A 24,442-nucleotide genomic window follows, 5' to 3' on the forward strand; every position below is an offset into this window, starting at 1 on the left:
AATTGCGGCCCAATAATAAAATCCACAAATATATATATATTTTTTCTTACAAAATTATTTATTTAAAAAAAAATTAAAACAGGTTAGCAATTAATAAACTTCATGCTAGTACATAGAAAAGGAAAAGTTAAATGCAAGATTCAGGGAAAAATTATACTTAAATTCATATTATATTGAATTACATTAATCTGTTATATGACAAAATATATATAATAGCTTGCCAATCAACAAACAATAATGTACATAGTTTATTTTACATCACATTAAATATTTGAAGATTTTGAAAACAACAATTACTAGATTTGAATAAGTTTAAATGATATGATTTTGATCATTTCATCCTGGTCATTCAATGAGCAATATAATAATAAAAATAATAATGCTATTTACACAGTAAACATATAGAATTTTCCATCATCAAATATAACTAAAAATATTTATAGATATAATAATAATAATAATTTAAATAAATGCTTTTTTGTATCATTATTAACACTTAAACATATTAAGATTTATATAAACTTCATTGACACAGTTTATTTACAATGAGTGCATATTGTAGGCCTATAGATAAAAATGTTTTTTGCAAGATTTAAAAAAAAATATAAATAAATATATAATCAAATCATTCAGGACTATACAGAGAATTTAGATTTAATTTAATCAATATATTACAAATTCATAAGAACTTTCCAATTTTATTGATTACATTAAATAAAAATTTCATCAGAATAAAAACACATTTGTGACTTTATTGCATTTCTGAAAAATAGAAAAAAACATATATATTTATATTTAACAATTATTTTAATGTATACTGACATCTTAGTTTTGTTAGTTCATTATTATTTCAAATGTAAACATTGATTCAAGGATATCATCATCTCTTAGTTAAATAAAAATGTGAAGTGAAAACTGTAATTGATAGAAAAAAATTCTATATAGTTTAATAAGATTGAGTTCAATTCTAAAATGGAGAAATTGATAGTAAATCTAAAAAGAAATATATAGTTTAAATAATGAAAATATCTAGTTTATTATTTATTAACTCCAGATCATAAAAATGCAATTTCTAGATATTTGGATCAATCCATGACCTCTGTCTATTTACAGAAATGTAAAATTCGGTTATTTTATTTTATTTTTTAATGAACACACAAAAATGAATTGAACAGATGATAATTTGAGTGTCCCCATTTAAAAACAAACTATTTAAAGATAATAATACTCTATATCAAAATAGCATATTTACAATAGCGAGAGAATAATTTACAATAAAGAAAAATGTTTAAACAGTCTGAATATAAAGAATTTTTAACATTTTAATTTTAATTTAGCTAAGTCAATTGAATAAGCAATTTTATCAATAAAACAGTAGCTGAGAATATTTCATATTCTGTAGACTGATATAAATATATTTAAATAATAGAAGAAGGAATCATTCAATCTATTTTAAACTTTTATCAAAATTCTATTTAATTTTGCCATCAATAAAATTTGATTTTGTGATAAAAGTCCGAAGACTTTTCAATTAATATAATTCATTTTCAGATATTTGATTCTTTTGATCTTGCACAATGAAACAGGAAGAGTCGGATATCTTTATAAATTTAAATGCATAAGATGCAAAAAAAAAATTAAATCATGTAAGAGAGATAACAATTTGTAAATTATGAGTATGCAAATGTTCTTTTCTCTGAATACATTATATTATATTAAAGTAATATACAAAAATTAAATAAATTTTCAATTTTAATCAATTTCAAAAGTAAATATTTACTGTAGTTATTAACATTTATTACTATTTATCTTATTCAGATATTATTAATTTAAATTATTATATATTCAGATTAAATTTTTGAAAAATATTTACTTTATTCTATTAAACGAAAGTTTAATATGCACGAATTTGATAAATTAATTTAATATATACATTAGATTTATTGAAATAATTTTTGAAAGAATTTATATTTCCTTTAATAAGTAGAACTCCTTAAAATTTATTTTAATAAAATTTGCAGTATTTAATATTCATTGCTGATAACACATTTTTTCATATTTCTCAATCAATAAGCTATGTAAATATAATTCTAATAACTGAGAATAAAATTAAGCTAATAAACTAGCTAACATTTTAAATTGCATACAGTACTGATTTTCAATAACCAATATACTCACACACTTTCTCATTTACCAATATAAAATATATGGATTAATCTGATACAATTTCTAGAAGTGTTCCATGGATCATTTGTTTCAATTGGTAGCAAAATGAAGACAAAAATAGAAAGAAAAGCTATTCAATTATATTTGTTTTCAAACAAGAAAAATGTAATTACTGTTACTAAATTCTTATTTTAAAATATTACAAAAATAATCAGTATATATTATCTACTATTGAAGTATTTCAATAGAAGACCAAATTTACTGATTACTTATTTCATTACTCCTGAAATAAATCAACCTATCTGTTAATGTTATTGAAATAAATTTAAACATTTACACATGATATATTGGCAGAGGTTTTGTAATTATTAGATTCAATGTTTCTCAGTTATATGAAAATGAAAATGGATATAATTTTTATCCATTTAAAAATCAAATAACTCAATCTAGAAATGGAGTTATGATATAATAAATATTAAATAAATGAATTATTTAAATAATTATAAATATATAATGAACTTTCTAATGTAGTAAGAGATTACATATAAACAACTTCATTTTACAATTATTAAAGTACATTATTAAGTATACATTATTTTTTGGGGATAGGAGCCACCATGGGCACCTAAGTTTTACCCAAGCCAGGGACAAAATCCTTAGCTCTCCCCCTCTCAATGGCTCCGATTACATAGAATAAAAGATAATTGGTGAAAATAATGTCTGAAGTGAATTGCATAAAAAAATAGTAGTAGTATTTTCGAAATAGAAATAACAATTATTAGAATAATACAAAAAAAATTTATACTTTTAATCATAGCCTAAAATTTACTTATCTTAAAATAATTATAAAAATAAGTATAAATGCATTTTTGATTACTCAGATTGTATTATTTTTTATGAAGCAAAACTGAATCATGATATTGGATATTTGTTAAAAATTAAAAATAACAGAAGAAATTCAAAATATAATGTCAAAGTGGCTGTTAAAATAACAAGTTTCCACAGTGGCATAGCATGGGTGTCAGCTACCCAGGGCGGAGGAAAATTTTGCCCCCTTTATTTAGGTATTTCAATTTAAAAGACTAAAATTCAGTTTTGTCACAGAACAAGCAATGATAAATTCCGTGCTAGTGCAGCGACCTGTTTAAAATAGCTCTATTGAATATTGGTGGTGTATATGAATGCGAATGAATTGTATAAAATCTAAACTGTTCCAGATTTTATAATGTATACAATTGTTTTATGATAATTATATTTACCAAGGAGGAGCCAAAAACTCTCAAAGTTAGCTTGAAATGCATATGAATTGTTCAAAATGTACTCAATAAAGGTTGAGTTGAAGTCTAGGAGTCTTGAAAAACTGGTTAACTTGCAAAATTAGTTTACTGAATTACATTATCAAACAGAAATGAAGTAATGTGGAAAAATTTTGTCATTCAGTAGGCATTTGCATCTTCAATACACAAAGTTCTATAATAATGTTATAATAGAAGAGATATATGTAGAAATATATGTAGAAGAGAGAGCTTTTCTACTAGCAGTGAATATAATGCATATAAAAAATTATTCTTTAGATTTATCATCATAAACTGATACTCTCTACATATACAAAAAATCCAGCAATGAGTTCCTGGCAACATCTGTTATGATATCTTATTAAAAAAAAACATATTTTTAATTATTATAAAATAACAAAAAACAGAATTTTGAGGGTAGGGATTTGTTTTATAAAAAATTGTAAATGCAAATAACAAATAAATAAAATCTTCATTAAGTCTAATCCCTCAAGATATGACATGACCCCCTTTATCTCCCCACCCATTAACTGTAAAAATCTAATATCATTAAACCTTCCTGCAAAATTTCAGAATTTTCAACAAAAAGCACAGGATTTATTGTGCTTCAAACTGGGTGAAGAATATTGTGCCATATACACACAAAAACATCCACACAAAAAAAAAAAATGCTAAATTTCTTTTGCATTTCTCAATATTTCAAAATCCCAAGTCCAAAAATATATATAAAAATCTTTGGAGTCATTTTTTGACCAATCACCATACTTTCCCTGTTATATATAATGGAGCAAAGTAAAATTGTATGCCCAAAAGTATATGATATTTCTATAAAAAAAAGCATAAGGTATGATGTCATAAAATGCCATATATATTTCATTACAATCCTGAATGGATGGTTTTCACATTAATAGGACAAACTCATACAATTTATGACTATCCGTGTTTGCCAATATATTCTGTAGTGAAGCAACTGAAGAGCACTTCCTCTACAACTGCCCAAAACACGACAACAAAAGGCTCCAATTCATGGGAAAATGCCTTACCGAAGGCCAGAACTGGCCACCGAATCCACCAGACGTTTTCAACAACAGAAAACTGTGGAAAAGTCTAACTGAATTTGTGCACAAGACAAAGACCCTGAACGCTAGCGGCTTCAGCAGTAGGGCCACCAACAACATACTATCCCACAGCCTAACGAGGCCACCAATGGATTAATAATGTAACGCACGATTATTGTATTTACTACCACTTGTGTTTGTATGGAAATTGTAGTACTGTATATGTAAAATTCTTCGGCATTGAAATGTATACCACAGCAGCTTCTGTATTGTAAATATTAATAATGTAACCAATTGTTATTATCTGAATCTGTAAATACTCATTTGTAACCTTGTTTGTATCAAACTTAGCTATGTATTTTCTCATGTAATCTGTAAAATCATTGTAACGAAAGCAATGCAGGCACCCATGGTGCCTCCCATGCCTTCTCTTCACACTATTCTCTCTCCCTTTCTTTTCACACTTCGATCTCATGCTTTCTCCTTCCTTCTACTTCCCACAGAGCAAAGTCCGTAGCTACAAAAAACGGATAGCTCTCTTACCTCTTTATCTCAATGTCTCAATATATTCTGTACTCAAGGTGCAATTGAATTCCTGAATATACTGGAATAAAAAAAGAAACAAAGAAAGAAATAATAAAAATATAGTAAAATTTCTTCTAAATATTATCTCATTGACCATAATTCTAAAAAATGGATTTTTTTAGAAACAAATTCAGTTGCTCATAAAATCAATGTTTACTGATCTCAAAACAAATCAATTATTATATCAACCAACAAAAGTCCTTTGAAAATAACATTACTTTTGTGAATTGATTGTTTTCAAATATTCAAAAAGATTGTTTAATTTATATACTAAATATATCACAATTTTTACAATCATTTATAGATAGTTTGATCATTTAACAATCTTAAAAAGTTTTTAGCTAACATGGATGCTTACACATTCTAAAAATAACTATATAAAAAAATATAAATTATGTAATATTAATATTCTGAAGTTATTATTGATTTAATAATAATAATATTTTAATCAATTTTATATAACATTTGTTCATTAACACTCCAAAAACTGCATTACTGGAGCAAAAACAAACTAAATACCAATTCCCAATGCTTTCAAGATTTTTTCAGCCCATTGTCACAGATAGATATCGCCATAACATAACCAACTTGAGCAGAAAAGAAAAAAAAATTAAATTACAATAAACATCGTAGAATGCTTTAAATTCAAAAGGAGACAAAACACTATCTCCAGTATACTACTACTTGGTGGTGCATCAGCGATGTGCAACTTCGTTATATTATGGCCTTATTGCAATGATAGGCTGAAGAAGTCTGAAAGCACTTTGGAATTTAGTTTGTTTTTGTTCCAATAAAGCAACTTTTGGTGTAGTAAACATTTTTATATAGGATCTCAAATACACCTCTTAAGAAAGACATTGGAAAGAGATTTCTGTATTTTAATAACTTTGTTTACAGCAATTCAGGATTGCTTTAAAAAATGAATTTAAAACATTACATTAATCAAACTAAATAAAAATAAAATATTGTTTAGTTTAAGTCAAACTTTTACAATATGCTCAATTTAGAATTACTTTTTGATTTGATCTGATGCTGAAACAGACAATTCTCAAAAAATGTTTTATCAAATAAAAACCAGACTTGTTGACTTAGTATTTTGACTTGTTTAATGTACTGTAGAGTTGATGAAGGATGAAACTAATCAAACTTAGTTTTGTTCATTTGTTATAGAAAATTTTCAAAGTTGACCTTCAAAATTTTCTCTACAAAAGAATCCACAAATTGCAATCAAGAGTAAAGCTATCAGTCATTCAATATTATCAGAAAAATAGCATGTCCCAAAACAAAAAAGTTAAAGAACACTTACGAAATCATCACTTATTGTAACTAGTTTCAGTTATGGTTATTATTTAATATTAATATTAAATAATAATCATTAATATAATCAATATTAAGCTATTTTTTCTTGCTATTAGCCACAGCACATGACTGACAATGTGCAGTTATCATCATTGATCTTAATCATTACTTTAAACATCAAATTAAGCATTTATCATTTTGATTGTTATTTACTTATAGTATAGAAGTTTAAACTGCTAGAATTTCTTGCTTCAAATATATGCCAGTTATTGTTAAAGATGATACTATAAAAAAATACCAGACAAACAACAGATAAATCACTATTAATTAAAAAATAATGGTTACAATCAATTAACCTTTAAGTTATACATGTTTAATTGTTTTAACACATCCTGTAAAGTCAGAGTCAATAAAGTGAAAATTTTCACTAACTGCAGTCTTATTTACTTAATCTGCTTAAAATTATCAGTTGGTTATTATTATCAGTATAGGTATGTTCCAAAATATCTACAATAAACAAATTCTACTTATATCAGTAACAAAACTGTTTGACTTGCCTTAGGAAACCAAATATATTTGTTTTTAACTTCAACTTCCATATGCTCTTCCTCGTTCAATTTACATATATGTTATAGACAGTCCAAAATGAGAGTGAAAATGTTTCAGGGTAAATTTGGTTAATTGATAAATAAATAGAAAAAAAACAAATTGTTTTCCCAAAGCTAACAGTTTTATTAAAAATATGGTGCCAAAATTTCATATACTTATAATTATGAAATTATAATAAAAGTTCATATATATATAGTTTTTTCTATTATTTAAAAATATGATGGTCTTATAAAGAATCACTAATTCCTCCTAATGTGAAAGATTCAACTGAGTTACAGTATTTAATTAATAAATAAGACATTTTGTTGATTTTATTTATTTTGTTATTTGCATTTGTCATTTATGTTACTATCATTATGATCTTGAAGAAAGACAATAGTAGTAGTCACTTCTTTCTTTTAATGATCATAACTAATTTTGATAACCCTATCCTTAATGAATCTGTCAATATACACATCTTCATACTTACATTATGAGCATCATCAACTTATACAATCATCAACAAAAGTATTAAAATAAAAAATATAATAATAATAAGCAAAATGTATTGTGACATAATCACAATGCCAGGCTGCAATTTTTAATCATATTTTTAATTTATTTAATTTAAAATATATGCTCTGTATACAAATTATTAATATCTTGTCTTGCCCCTGTACATCATACCTTTCCTGACAACAACATAGTCATGCCAGTCATCTATGTAACTCCGTTCTGGGGAAAATTTTTAAAATTGAAATCACATGACTTCCAGTCTATACCAGAAGTTTGTATGTAGTTAATCTGGGCCTCCCATCCCTAAGCTTTCCATATCTTGTCTTGACTTTCATCTATCTAACACCATTCTCAAGATTAAGGAAGGATGGATAGTAGATGACAGTGGGAATTTATAGGTCTACAATTTTTCAAATTGCGGCCCAATAATAAAATCCACAAAAAAATCATCATTGAAAATGCCATGTTTACTAGCTAACTTAGATCTCTCTAAAATATATTAGCTGATTTCCCATCCATTGCTATCACATAGTATTGCTGTACTCTGTTTTTCAACCATAACCATTTACAACTATATTTATGGACAATTTTTAATTTTAAAACTAAACAAATACAATGATAGTTGTTAAAATGAATAAACGTTTTTCAAATAATCTTTAAATAAGACGTGATAAGAAGTGACTATGCTATACATTTTATACATTGAAATTTTATACATTTTATTAATTACATCATCTAATAAATATTTAGAAATTGCATTATTTCCTTCAGTAAGTATTTTAAGTAAAATTTAATTTCTATTGCAAAAAACATGACTAAACAAATTACTATTACTAAAAAATTAACAACTTATGAAGTTTTCTTTGAAACCCCTATCAAATATTTTAATATTTAATTTAAAAAATATATACAATCAAACCTGCCCTAGTGAATAAATCAGAAACCTGCCTAAAAGGAAAAAATTATTTGAAACAGAGCAATTTTTTGTGTTAAAAAGAAACCTGTTCAATATGGAAACTTGCCAAACTGGAAAAAATATTTGGTAAGATGTGATTCCGGTTTACACAGATTTTACTACTAACTTAACTAAATTAGTCACAAGGTGGCGTATCCACTGTAAAAATATGGAAATAAGGGAGGCTATAAACAACGAGACCATATCAAAGAAAAAGGGCATTCGAGAAATTTGTCAGTACTTCTATAATGTCGGAATAATAAAACAAGAATTACGTAAAGAATATATGCTTGTGAATAGTTTATTTACCAAGAGATACTTTGGAAAACAACCTTTATAAGTTACCTGAATAGTACAGTAGAGCGTCGTTTATCCAAATCAATTGGGACTGGGGTTGTTCGGATAACCAATTATGTACGAAAAAATATATTAATTTATCCTGTGTTGAAAATTTTCTCCGTTGCGTGTTGCTTCGCATTGAATTTTCGTCGATGTTAAGCCTAACAAAGACTATTGTATCGTTAAAAATTATTTTTTTATTTTGTACAAACAAAATAAATATATTGAAAAATATAAAAACAATAAAAAATTATACTTTAGAAGTTAATTTAATATCAAAAACGTAAAATATTTGAGTAGCCGAAGACATAGCCAAAGATTACAGTGCCACAGCACTGGCGAAAATTTAAATTTGTCATACTGGAATTCCTTCGTATAACCGACGTTTTGGATAACTGACCTTCGGATAAACGACGCTCTTTTGAATGAGTGGCATAAAAAAGCGAAGGTACGTTTTTTGTATATCTTTAAAGAATTTTTGATTAAACAAGATAACTAATATTTACCTTATTGAATAACTAGAAAAATTTTAAATCGATCATCAGTTAAGGAAAATTATAGAGGGTCTTCGAACATTTTTGAAATTTTTTCTTAAGTTGGCTGAGGAGGGGTCTACACAAGCCTGAAACATGTACAAAAAAAAAAAAAAACAGGTACATGTATCAACTAAAAATTGAATAAATTTACAATGAAGATTGCCTTGTGTTGTGGGTATGAACTATATAGTGTTCAAAAATGATAAAAATCACCAACATGGTTTCAAGAAAGTAAAAAAAGAATATAAATACTATTTAAAAATTGCACTAATATATTAGTGCATTTTCTAAACAGTATTCATCATAATATAGAGTGCCAGTAAATAGCAATTCTAATTCTTAAAAATTTTCTAAATTATATTTTTCATACTATTTTATTGTTTTTATCATTCAATTTTCAGAAATAAATAAAAGTATTCAAATCTGTATTTTTCTGGCATTGTTATTCTCTAAATAATAATAAATTAAAACTGTGTCAATAAAGTTTGTATAAACTTATTTAAAATATTTTAAAATAATCAAAACAAAATATTATTATTAACTATTTTTACGATATTAAAATTTGTTACTGAGATGAACCCTGATTTTGCATAGCTGATGGAATAACTTGATTCAATGGCAAAGATGTTGACACCATTGAATCTGTCACAACAAGTGGTTTATTAACAATAGAGTTTGACTCTGATTGAGGCTGAGGTGTTATTATAGGATATATTACATTATTTAACTGAGATTCTTGAACAGCACCCCTTGTAATATTATCAATTCCAGTGTTCACTGGGCCTAACACTAATTGTGGATAGGCTGTTTGAGAGTTAACTGCAGGTATCACTGTATTTCCTACAGAACCATCTCCGGCTACTTGAAGGCTTAAATTACTGAAAAACCTATGATTTTCTGAATTTGTGTTGCTTCCCAAAATTAAAGTTGATTCAGTTGATCCAAATGTTAATAATCCAGGTGATGGGAGAGTTTGTGCTACAGAAGTTGAGTTAGTTGAATCTGAAGTAATAATATTGTTATTTCCATTTAATTGCAAACCTGCTAATTCTAAACGTATTGAGTTTCCTTGATTATCTGATGATGGTTGTAGTATGTATTGAAAGCTAGGCTGTATATTTGATACTTGCACAACTGCTGGCTGTGGGTTGAGAAATGTTGCAGGCTGCTGAATAGACAATGCTGAATTAGAAGTACTGGATGATTGTGCTGCTACAACTTCTCCTGATGATTGATCAGACACTACATTTGGTCTGTTAACAGATATAAAAGGAATAGTTATGAGACTAAGACCATTTTGAAACTGATATAATAACTGTGTACTTTCCACTGGAGTTGGTTTGATACTATCAACATTTGTTGTTGTATTATTTTGAATTGCTGTAGCAACTACTGTAGGTGAAACCCATGAAACTGTTTGAGATTGTGATGGTGGTGCTGTTGATGTATTAATAGAGAGATTATTATTAGCAACAGTTGCATTGTGAATGTTGTCTTCTTGAGCCAAATTTTTATGATTTTGCATGCGTGCCAGCATTGTTGCAGCTGCTTCTGTCCTAGATACTGTTTGACTGTTAGTGCTTAATTCATATTGATTATTTAATCTAATGTTATTATATGAAATGGAAGATCCTTCTGTTGATGCTTCTGAAATGTTATTAGTTACATTTCCAATAATTTGAACATCTTTCATATTAGATTGATTAGTTGAAATTAATGCATTTCTATTAATATCAGAGAAAGTAGTGTTATCTTTCTGAGTAGATTCCATATTATTTAGAGTAAATAAATTTTCATTAGTTAATATTGAATTTGAAGCTGAAGAAATTGATACGGAGTTTAATGACTCTGAAATAGATGATGAAGATACTGCTAAATTATTATCTGTCAGACAAATGGAAACAGGTACATTACTTTTATCTAATACTGCAGTTGTTGCTGGAGTTGTAAATTGATTAGATGTAGATCTTGCATCAAATGAAGAATTAATAATGGTAGAATCATTGGCATTATCATTTTTTGTTTCTAATAACTGTTGCTGTATAGCTGGAGAAGATTCAACTGGCTGATGAAGTTCAAGCATAGCAAGAGCTACAGGTTCTGAAGTATTCTCTCTATGCTGACGTAAATGAGCACGTAAAGATTCTTCACGAACAAATGAACTATCACATAAAGTACAATGAAATGTCTTTTTACATGTTACTCTTCGAGTTCTTGATTTGTCTGTAACTGATTGATCACTGGAATCCTCTCCTTCCTTATCACCATTTTTTTTCTTATTATCTGCAAGTTTTTCAGGATGATATTTTTTCTGATGAGTTCTAACATTACCTATAAAATAAATTCAAAATCAAATATCATTGTAATAAGGAATCACAGAAAACTATTATCATAACTTGCTATTAATAGAATCAACCAGCTCACTCTAACTTTACTTTTAAAATTAATCCAAAATTTGTTTATGATAAAACATTTTAGAAATCATTTTATTTGAAACTTGGTTAAAAATTCAATTCTTGTTTTTAATCATGGTTTTACTTTTTAATGATAACAACAATTTTTTAATTTGGAATGTTGGGAAAATTATATTGAATTTTTCTAGGAGAATGGCATCTTTTGCTAAGGAAGATCAAGGTTTTAACATCAAATTTTTAAGCTATGGACTGTTACCATAGTGAAATGTCAATCCAAAATTTTAATAAGCAATTATCAATAATAAAAGCTTCAATATAGAATATAAGAAAATTTAATACTAAAAATATAAATAATGATTAAGAAGATTTTTATGGAAAAATTATTCTCAAGTTAATATATTTGTCAAAATAAATAAATAAATGAATAAAAAAAAAAGAAAATTCATTAACACACACTTCTTTAAAACATCAACAAAAAGTTATAAAATATAAGAAAGGTAGAAAAAAATTAAAATTTAATTTATTTATCTTATCACTTATTATTATTATTAAACAGTTTGTTACATTATAATTCAAAAATTAAAATTAAGTATTTTTTAATTACAATAAATCATTTAATTACAATGTGTAAAACAATATTTTATTTGTATACTTTTTAGTTTCTATAATTAATAGAAACTCAATTAGTTAAGAATAAATTCAAAATAACAATATAAAAATTAAAAATAGAAAACTTAAGATGAAACCATAATAAATAAAAATTTTATTGCATAAAAATAAAAAAAACTTAATAACTTTGCTAAAAAAACTTAGTACAATTGCCATAAAATATTAATTTGAAAACACAAAAGCAAATATACACAAAATGCAAGAGGCTGTAAAATATACCAATATTAAGTTTATTTGAATTTATAGTTTAACAGAAATGAGATCAACAAAGCTTTTTATATAATTTAATTGTAATTTTTAATATTATCAATTTTAATACTTTAATTTGAATTCATTTTAAAATCTATTGTAATTAAATTGCCAAAAGGAAGTGAGCAAAGTGTCTATTTATATCAAATATGAAAAATAAATGAAAATATAAAAACTGTATTGGCATTACTGGTAAATACATTTAATTAACAAGTATGAGCACTTTCAACAGTATATAACCATCTTCTTCAGGTAATATGGCTGATGGAACGTTATAAATCTAGAGATAGAACACATTTTCAAATTGCTCTTCACAAACAAGCATAGAACATAAAAATTTAAAAATACAAAAATATATGCCATTACAAAATAAATATAATATACAATGGCAATGGTTAACAAAAATAACAATTTATATACACAGAAATAATTAATAAGAATATAAAGAAAATTTAAACAAAACAAAGACTGGAGCTCCCTTGTCATCAGTATGTTCTTGTCAACTGCTTGACCTATAATTTTAGCAAGTTGAACAGTGCAACCCATAGCTCCAGAATATCAAGTGTGGGAGAGTTGCATGGGAACATTGATGTAATAAACAAAGACTCCCAAATGAACAAGATTCTCCTATCCCCACAGTGTTTTACCAGCAAAACTTGTGACTAAAGAGGATCAAATTTATATTCATCACTTTTTTGGCTAGCTCTGTTGAACATCTCCCATGTGTAATATCTTCACAATGTTCTGCTAGATAGACACAGAGCATTCTGGTAATGGCACCTATATATAATAAATTTGACCCAGTTAGTGGATTTTGAAAAGTTATAGCGTAAACTCCAGACTTTTCAAAACATGTAACCCCATCTCTATCATTACAAAGTATTCTAAGTGATGTGGGCTGGGAAACCAGTGGTAGTATATAACCAAATTTTATAAAGGTTTAATATATATGTAAGGGGAGCCTAGGTACAGGATGACTGGTGACACAAAGACCAGTTTCTTTTTACAAAATAGTGGATTGTGAAAACAACATATTTTTTACCTGATTGATTAAATAATTAAACTTGGTGAAAAAATATCCAGTCCTGCACACTGCTAATTTTATGTGGGCAAGCTCTTCATCCACACACAGCTAGGAAGATGGGTACAAAAAAAAGCCCTATATATAAGCACTGTAATGACCAAATTTTTGTACAGTATCTGGCATTATCTCTTCTACTGCCTGGAAGGCAGTAGAAGAGATAATGTAAGACAGTTCAACAAATTTGTGAAAAATGGAAAAAGAAAGGTCCAATGTGAGATCTGTATACAAGTAAATCCAAGAAAGAGATCTTTTTATCTTTTTCTTCCCCTTTAGTAAATGAAATGGTCAGGGAAAATGGTCGACAAGAATTGTATAAATTGTAGTAACTCATCCTCTGAGCCATTCCACATTAGCAACACATCATCCACGTACCACAGACATGGAAGGGGTAACATACAAATTTCTATGCATAAAATGCATAGAAATTTGTATGTTACCCCTTCTAAGACCACATCTATTTTGTAAAAAAGGTACAGATCTGGAAGAGTAGCTCAATAATACTAGTTATAAGAGATTTTGCCTCAAGAGCAGAAGAAACAACAAGATTGGAGCTAGGAACTAGCACAGTGATTTTCTTAGCAAAAGCCTTTTCTAAAAAAATAGGTTGGATGGGAATGTTTGTTCACCAAAGGATGAAGAGGCCAAGCAGATATAATTTTAAAAATTATATAAGATCCCTTTTATAACACACACGACACAAAAAATATTAACCCTAAGTAGTGTGATAAATTGTTGTCATATACGGTATGGTGCAGATCATATTGACCAATTTCAAAAAATATATTACGTAGCTGTGGAATTGAAAATGGATGAAAAAAATGGGGTATTTTTCATTTTTAAATTGGGAAGAGACATTCTTTGCTCATTGAGCATAGCCTTGAATACTTTGTAAAATAAAGATGTAAGAATACTGGTATATGTTTCCTTAAACTTATTAACTCTGAAAATGATGTAATATGTAGATAGTGTAGCATTTATTTATTTATGTTAGACACCTATATATTAATTCTGTTGATAATGTTTCAACAAACATTGTAACTGACTTGTATGTGATAATGACAAAATATGATAAGAAATTTATTTTGCCAGTGATATAATGTATAATTAATTACCAATTTTGATACAAAACTGATCATATAATAAGTAATTTGTACATATTTTGCATGATCTTAACTTATTCTCTAAACTAGACTTGTATTTTGGTTCAATAATAATAATTATTTTTTGCAATTAAGTAGTTAAATTAATATTAAAATTTTAATGAAAAAATTATAGATTGTTTTAATTTTCAATTTTTAAATTATAAAATCTGCAATATTTTACTTTATCATTTATATACATTAGAAATATTAAATGGATAAATACTCACAAGGTTGTCGAGATGAATAGGCACAGTAATCACACTTAAATGGTTTTTCTTCACTATGTACACGCTGATGATTCTTCAATGCAGAGGGAGAAGTAGCAGTATATACACATTGTGAACAATGAAGTGGTTTTGCAGCATGAGAACGTTTATGTTCCAGTAACATTTTACGAGATGATGACACAAAATCACACAAAGGACAATGAAGTTGGTTATCAGCTGAATGGTTTAAGCGGATATGAGTTTTAAGATTACCTGAAAATTTTAGATACATTTTTAAGCATTAGAAAACAAACACAAGTCTCAAATTGATAACAGTATAAAATACTTGTTCTCTGTCAAATTTATTATTTAATATCTTTGTATTCAATAATTATAAAAACAATTTCAATAACCTGAATAAGTTATTCTTTGTACAGTGGTACCTCAGGATACGAAATTAATCCGTTCTGAAACTGAGATTGTATCATGAAAATGTCGTAAGGTGGATCATCTTTTCCCATATGATTACATGTAAAACCAAATAATTCGTTCCAACGCGAAAAACATACTCAAATTAAAGCCAAGTAATACATTAAAAAAAAATAACTGTAGTAAGAAAAACAAATGAAAAATGTGAACTAATGAAACGTCATATGGTGAGTTTTTGTTCGTATCGTGGAGCAAAAATATGTTCGAATTTCATGTCGTATCCTGAAAATTTCGTATGATGGGGTGTTCGTAACCTGAGGTACCACTGTATAAGTTCTATTATATAATAATCATTAAATAAATGACAAATATTTTCAAAAAGTTGATATTAATTATATATTACTGCTGTAATATATGTTACATTATTAAATGAATATTTATGATTTAAAATAATTTATAAAATATATATTTGGAATGTAATAATATATGTGCTTTCAATCTATTATGATCCTATTTTATTTATTACACAGAAAGATTGCTGTATTTAAAGAAATTCAGAAAATTAATTTGTAGAATTTAGAAATAAACAATTTCATGTATAATTCAATACTTATATCATTTGATTAATTTTCATTTAAGATTTTATTTTATTTGCAAAAAAAGATACATTACAATTGACAAATTTGTCATATAATTAATATTTTTCTATAAAAATGTATTTTTAAAATAATAATTACTACATTAACATGTTTACAATGTTGTGTACCACTAGTAGTGCATTTGCATCTTCTACATTAGCTATTGTATTCCAACCAGTGGCATACATACAACAATAAAATGTAATGCTACTTAGCTGGACTAACTTTTATAGTAGAAGTTTATCTTTAGTATGTGGCCATACATAAAGCATCATTACCATTTTGTAACATTTTTGAAACATAAAAATTTCTTTTGATGATAGAAATGATATATGAAGTTATGTGTATTGAATCCATTTATGTGGTAAAAAATAAAATTTATTATAATATAAATGATTTATTGAAAAGAACAAAAAATTGAAAAATCAAAAATTTTCCAATAAAATTAACATTTAACTTTCATTGAAAAATATTTACCAAGTTCATGCAAAGATTTTGATAATCTATTAACTATGGATTGTTATTGAGTAAAACTCTGATTTCTAACTTGAAGAGTGGAAATCATTCCTTTTGAAACTATTGTATATCTATTTGTTTTTTTTTATTAGCCTTGGCATAAATAATTCACATATTTGCAATTGTTATTCCAAGAGCATGTTCAAAAACCACTTCTTTTAGTGTGTGTCACAAACAGTGCATAGCAGGTAAAATTATAAAACATATTTAACAATCACATACCATCTATAGCAGTGATTCTCAAACTTTTTCGATCCACCGCCCCCTTTGTTCCATAAAGTTATACCCAACGCCCCCTAACCCATTCTCTCTTGTGTGAGAAAAGGATTGGAAATATTCTTAGGAAAACTTTTCTATGAATCTCACACTTTGTGCACTTACTGTACATTGTTCTCATCATCTGGAAACCATTAAACGCAATGTTTCCTCTTATCAGCCCCAATTTTGCCTTTGGTCACCGTTCAATACCCTGCCTCTATCATAGATCTATTCATCGCGCCAGAAGGGGGCGTTATTGCTTACTTTGAGAAACGCTGAGCTAAAATAAAAGTCAATGTGTTAGAAATATTCAAGTTGTGACCTTCAATAAAAAATAAAAAATATATAAAATGTCAACATTTTATATATATTCCGTCGAATTTTTATATATAGAATTTGTCTGCCGTCGCCCCTCTATATTTCCTTAACGCCCCCCAATTCTCTTTGAGCCTTCTACTGCCCCCCTGAAAGCCTCCAGCGCCCACAAGGCGGCGTTATCGCCCACTTTGAGAAACGCTGATCTATAGACATAATAAAAAAAAATCAATTTTATAATCTAACTCACCATAAATTATACTCTACAGGCAATTTTAAATACACAAATTCTAACAAATCATATATAGATTTCTGGAGGAAAAACAAAAAAAACTATGTTATAAATGTGTTAAATTATACATTTTATTTTCTTTTATCTTTATAGATTTGGATTAATTTATTATATTTACTTCTCATCTGAGAAATGATGATTGTGAACGCCCCACAAAAACTGAATGGAAAAATTCATTGTTAGTTATCTGAAAAATTACCTTTATTTGCTATTATTGTACAAATTTATTTATTTCTGATAAAACAGTAAAGTCTGAAATAAAATATTTTAAGAACTCTGAGCTGGTTTAAAAATTTAAAAATAAAGATAAGCATAAAATCATATTCAGTTTTAAATGTTTTTTAGATTATTAATTAAGTAGATATTGTAAAACTATCTTATTTATATATTATAATATATTAAATATGAATAATTAATAAAATTAGAAAATATTAATATTTTGTTTTAAAAGTTTAATATATTTTTCTTTTTGCTAATTATACCATTTTTTCTCAATAAATATTTTTGTTAATTAAGTAAATAAAATAAAAATAGAATAAATAATCATAACTGATAATGATTTAAGTATGTTAAAAAATATGAATTTAACAAAATTCAATTAAATTAATTAAAATTGAACACAATAGCATGGTCCCAATGCAGTATGGATAAGAAAATTAAGAAATCAGAATGGAAACAAACACCTGTCTGTGTTTGTTTCCATTCTGATTTTAGAAAAGATTTAATTTTTAATGTTTTAAGGAAATTTTTAAATTTTGGTGAATAAGTAGCCTCTTTTTAAAAGGTAAAGTCTGGTTATCATGGAGTGTATTCTGTAATATAAAAGTAAACAAAAAAGTGACTGTTTCAATTGAGTTTGTCTTCAATTTATAAAATTTACACAGACGTCTGTGTAAATTTTATAAATTAAAAATCTAATTATTCCAAAATTGTATAATAATTAAAATTAGAATTTACCTTTTATGGAACAACAATAATTACATAAAGGACAAGCAAATGGTTTTTCTCCACTATGTATACGCATATGACGTTTCAAATCTGAATTAATCTTAAATTTAGTACCACAGACACTGCATTGATATGGTGCATCACCAGTATGAGTACGCAGGTGGACAACTAATTGGCTAGAATTACGACTGGCATAAGGACATATCTGGCATCTGAAACATTTTAAATATATTAATTGTAATTTTCTTTAAAAATTTGTTTAAGCATATTTTATATTAAATTTCATAAGTTTTCAATATTCTTAGTTATACTGCATCATATTTTTATTTTCATTTTCATATATGTTATTCAAAATTTTGTCAAAATAAAAATTTACTTATTTTACAAATATTAATTGAAATGAAGTCTCAATGAAATATAAAATTAACTCACTTGAAAGGTCTTTCATCAGTATGAATTCTTATATGTTTTCTTAAACTACTCTTATCTCCTGTTGCATAGGAACCTTTTAAAATTAATATTAAAAATCATTTTACTTTCAGATTTCTCTAACTTTTAATTATCTGTCACTATGAAATATAAAAGAATATGAATAATATAAGTAAATTAAAATAATTATATAATATTTTATAAAATTAATATATGTTAAAAAATTTTTGCAAACTTGTCACAAAATGTGTGAAATTTCACACCACACTATAATTTGAAATAGTCTCCAAAGTTAAAGACAATTTATTAATATTTTAAATCTGACTATATTTAAAATATTAAAAAACAAACATGAATTAACTAGTATGAATTTTTTAATATTTGATATTTTTAATTTTGTTTTGCAAACAATATAAATAAATTTCTATGTATAGCATATATGCTTATTTATATACAATATAAATAAATCTTTTACATATGAAGATGTATCTATTTTTCAAAACTGATTTATAATTGACATGCACATAATTTATAAATTCACATTGATTTTTATTACTTTTACTATGAAATGCATTATATTTATTATTATTGGTAGAGGCTGCACAATTATAAAAGTGAAGATCATTGGTACTTAAAAAACCAAACCTAAGTTCAGGAAACCAAAATTATTCTTTATTTAATAACATTTTCAGCCATTCTCAGTTTGCAATAAATATGAATGAGCAATATAGAACACAAAATTTAAAATTGATTGATTATGTTTAGAATAATTATCATAGAACATAAATAAAGAAGTTCACATAATTAATATTTTTGTCCAGTATGAAAATCTTGATTACATAATTTACAATTTGGATTGTACATAATTTACCTAATCAACTTTAATTTTTGGTTTTATGTTCTGAAAGACAAGTTATTATAAAAAGGTAATTTTATTAGATCTAAACAATGTTATACTACATTAAAATATTTCAAATAAAATGAGCAATTATTTATGGTGACATCATCATAATGACGGGCTGCAATTTTTAATCACATTTTTAATTTATTTAATTTAAAATATAGGCTCTCCATCTCAAATTAGTAGTGTCTTGCCCTGTACATCATACTTTTCCTTTAACAATAGAATCACGTCAATCATCTATTAACTGCTTTCAAGGGAAAGTTTCAAATTGAAATAATGTGACTTTCAATTTGCATCAGAAGTTNAAGTGTTGGTTGACGGAATCTTAGCGGGAGGTAGACGTTCGGAGTGCACACACAGACACCAATAATAACTTCCACACTTACTCATCGTGCCTGTCCCCTTTTATATCCTATGTATAGCATATATGCTTATTTATATACAATATAAATAAATCTTTTACATATGAAGATGTATCTATTTTTCAAAACTGATTTATAATTGACATGCACATAATTTATAAATTCACATTGATTTTTATTACTTTTACTATGAAATGCATTATATTTATTATTATTGGTAGAGGCTGCACAATTATAAAAGTGAAGATCATTGGTACTTAAAAAACCAAACCTAAGTTCAGGAAACCAAAATTATTCTTTATTTAATAACATTTTCAGCCATTCTCAGTTTGCAATAAATACGAATGAGCAATATAGAACACAAAATTTAAAATTGATTGATTATGTTTAGAATAATTATCATAGAACATAAATAAAGAAGTTCACATAATTAATATTTTTGTCCAGTATGAAAATCTTGATTACATAATTTACAATTTGGATTGTACATAATTTACCTAATCAACTTTAATTTTTGGTTTTATGTTCTGAAAGACAAGTTATTATAAAAAGGTAATTTTATTAGATCTAAACAATGTTATACTACATTAAAATATTTCAAATAAAATGAGCAATTATTTATGGTGACATCATCATAATGACGGGCTGCAATTTTTAATCACATTTTTAATTTATTTAATTTAAAATATAGGCTCTCCATCTCAAATTAGTAGTGTCTTGCCCTGTACATCATACTTTTCCTTTAACAATAGAATCACGTCAATCATCTATTAACTGCTTTCAAGGGAAAGTTTCAAATTGAAATAATGTGACTTTCAATTTGCATCAGAAGTTCATATACAGTTGATTGAAACCTCCTGCCCCTAAAGTTTCCATATCTGGTCTTGTCTTTCATTTATCTAACTCCATTCTTGATATTAAGAAAAGACAGAACGACAGTGGAAATTTATAGGTCTACAATTTTTTCAAATTGCAGCCCAATCTAATTTGCAATAGACAATGTTCTTCAATTCTAATATATTTTAGATAAGGAAGAATATAATTGAAGTTGTAACTAAGATTTTCTTTATGTAAAGATAACATTACTACATCCTTTTATAAAGATATAAAATTTGAAACTTTCCAATAAATGCTGTCGAATCATCAAGTATAATGAACCTTAACCAAATAAAACTTGTAGGATTATCATAAACAATTTTATACATATATCCACATAGAAATTAAATATATTATTTTCAATTTAATTTTTTAAAATATATATAAAATTATATATATAAATGATGATCATACTTAGCTGTAATTTATCAACAAAAATTCAAGAAAAATTAATAGCCTAATTATTAATAGTTATTATTTAATTATAAAATGAATAAATTTTTAAAACAATGTTTTAAAATTCTATACTTACATAATCTGCACTGATATGGCTTGTCACCATTATGCCATCTTTCATGTTGTTTCATCTTATCAGAGCGATTGAACATTTTCCCACATTGTTGGCATTTATAAGGTTTCTCACCCGTATGAATTCTAAAATGTCTTTCCAAATCTTTTTTATATGAAGTTGTATAATTACATTCTCCAAAATCACATTTAAATCTACGAACTCCATTTGTTTTCACTAATAATAAAATTAAAAATATATATATATATTTCTGACATAAGTATTTTTTCAGAAATTGTTAAAAAAATTAAAATTTGAAAAACTTTTCATAGTAAAATTTTTATGATGATACTCACATTGCACATACTTTATATTAGATGCATTATTTGAAGCAACAGTCTCATTTCTATTCAATGTTGATTGCGAATCGTTGACTACTGAAACAATTGTTTCTACATTTTCTGCAGGTGCAGTATTTACTTCACTTACATTTAACTGATTAGTACTAATGAAAAAGTTAGGTGATTCTGAAGAATCAAATAGAGTATTACTTGTAGCTGAAAAATTGTCAGCAGAAGATTGTAAGTTTCCATCTTCACAGATATCAGAAAGAGTTATGTTTGCTACAGATGATGGAATGATACTCTGTTGTGAAAGTAAAGCTGAAGTAAAGCTGATACTTGTAACGGGATCATTTTCTGTTTCTGATATACTGCAAAAAAGAAAAAAAATTATAGCTTTCTGACTTATTGTCACAATTAATTCAAAATCCTTTATCACAATGATAAACAATAAAATTCTATTTTGAATTTTTGAAAGTGTAAAACTTTGGATACATACATAAATTCAAAAGAATAACAACTTATAATATGAAATGTATGAATTATAATATAAAATATTGATTATAGTCTATCAAAATTAACAAGATGAAAACACTTCAATGTTATATTTTAATTAATGTTGAATTTGATAGAATTCAGCATTAATCTGAACACTTCAAAATTACAATTATACAAATCAATATTTAGACAAAAAGATTTTCCAAAATTAGATTTTTACTTCCTAAATTAAATCCTTTCTTTAAATGTTCCATTCCATCATTTCTCTTTAATTTTTTTTTTAAAAATATTTACAAAAACATGAACTTGTACTATTTTCTGTCTTGACACTGTATAAGCATAGAAAATATTGATTAATACTAATTGCTACCTAAAGACATATTATTGGTGCCAGTAGATATGGAATTTTATACTGAACAGACTATGAAAATTAATTAGAAAGAAATAAGTAAGAAATTCAAGTGAGACTGAGAAAAAATTTTTTAAAATAAATATTTAGATATTAAAGTATAGAAAACTTGGCACCATTTTGACTGATGAGTTATTTGACACTGCTTTGTATTGAAAAATTATTTATTTGATATATTCATAAATGAGATCATCCGCTATCACTTAACAAGGATTCATTTCAGGCTCAGTTACATTTTCATTTTCCATGTATTCGAATGCAGAGAAAAATTAATTTTTAATAACTATATGACCATAGGGTCGGTATCTCTTCGATACCCAGTCAGGATGACACCACTGTATCCTTCGGTCGATACAGAGACCACAAATTCGCGCGAGCAGATAGGTATGAGGGTTGGACCCGGAATGGAGAAACTGAGAGAAAACCGGAAGAAACTGCACTCCAGAAGTTTTAAACATAAAAACCGTTTATTTATATATAATCTAAATTTGGTTTACATCAGCGAATAAATGCAAACATAAACTACATGAGTAGGGTTCAGTTATTATTCAATTTTTAGTTCAAATTAACGATCGGGTGCGCGTTTTGTTTATGCGGAGAGAGAGAGCGTACAATAGTGCGCAGGCAGGATAAATACCTTAGGTTGTAGGAGCTCTAGTCCAAAATCAGCACAAAAGGTCCAACAGTTCTTTTTAAGTGAACAGTTCTTTTCAGGTGAGTAGAAAAATTTCCATTGAGGTCTTCTAGTCTTGTAGTTGAGAAGGAAGTGTTGGTTGACGGAATCTTAGCGGGAGGTAGACGTTCGGAGTGCACACACAGACACCAATAATAACTTCCACACTTACTCATCGTGCCTGTCCCCTTTTATATCAAGTCCTCATTTTCGAACCTTTCTCCGATTTCGTCAGCGATGACGATCTTCTTGGTCCAATGAGGGGACGGGTGACACAACTGTGACACAGAAATGTACTCATCTCAACAAGGAACCCAACTCGTGGGAATCGAGTTTTTATTGATTTTATTTTTCCTTTTTCTCTTTTAATTTTCTGTTTTCTTGTTCCATCTTTATAAAGTTTATAAAAAAAATTTTAGTTTAGAACACTAAATTTCTGGTCCTCACAACTATATTGCAACTAAAGGCTTATAGATGTTTTAAATTTAGTTGGCTGTTAGTCTTAGGTTGAGTTGCATTATTTTTAAAAACTGTTTTGGACAAACTATATTTTCACACACACAATTCAATTTTGTTCTACATGTTCCTTTCTTTTTAAAATCATTTTAATGCAAAATAAAACTTTTAAATGTTATATTCTATAGAACAGTGATTAAAAACAGCATTCAATTTTGTTTCATTTGTATAAATTAAAGATGGCTCAAAAGAAACTGAAAATGTTTTATAAATAAATCTGTTTTTTGGTATCTGTACAAAGTAGTGTCAAGCAATTTGCCAATATTTAGACATTCTATTCAAAAGGAAATGCATTAACTTAAATGTGGTACATGCAGTTCTTATGTTTACTGTGAATGCAGCTCTGATTATGTCTTCGTACTCACAGAAACAAAAATGTGTTGTTCTTACCACGGCAGAAAAAGTTGAGATTGTCAATACATTGAAAAA

At 26.6% G+C, this 24,442-nt stretch overlaps 1 protein-coding gene across 1 annotated transcript; it reads right to left on the bottom strand.

The window, feature by feature from the left end:
* Window positions 1-9,063: 9,063 nt before the first annotated feature.
* LOC111621838 (RE1-silencing transcription factor A-like) lies at window positions 9,064-22,795 on the bottom strand. The gene is made up of 7 exons (XM_023364101.1): window positions 22,776-22,795; window positions 21,933-22,288; window positions 21,601-21,813; window positions 18,930-19,002; window positions 18,507-18,709; window positions 15,123-15,374; window positions 9,064-11,668 (listed from the first exon to the last, which is right to left on the bottom strand). The coding sequence occupies exons 1-7, from the start codon at window positions 22,793-22,795 to the stop codon at window positions 9,903-9,905; spliced, it is 2,883 nt and encodes a 960-aa protein (XP_023219869.1). The 3' UTR covers window positions 9,064-9,902.
* Between the last annotated feature and the right edge of the window lie 1,647 nt (window positions 22,796-24,442).

This window comes from Centruroides sculpturatus, unplaced genomic scaffold, assembly GCF_000671375.1.
Source record: "Centruroides sculpturatus isolate CEXI.00-Female unplaced genomic scaffold, Cexi_2.0 scaffold327, whole genome shotgun sequence".
NCBI classification, from domain to species: Eukaryota; Metazoa; Arthropoda; class Arachnida; order Scorpiones; family Buthidae; genus Centruroides; species Centruroides sculpturatus.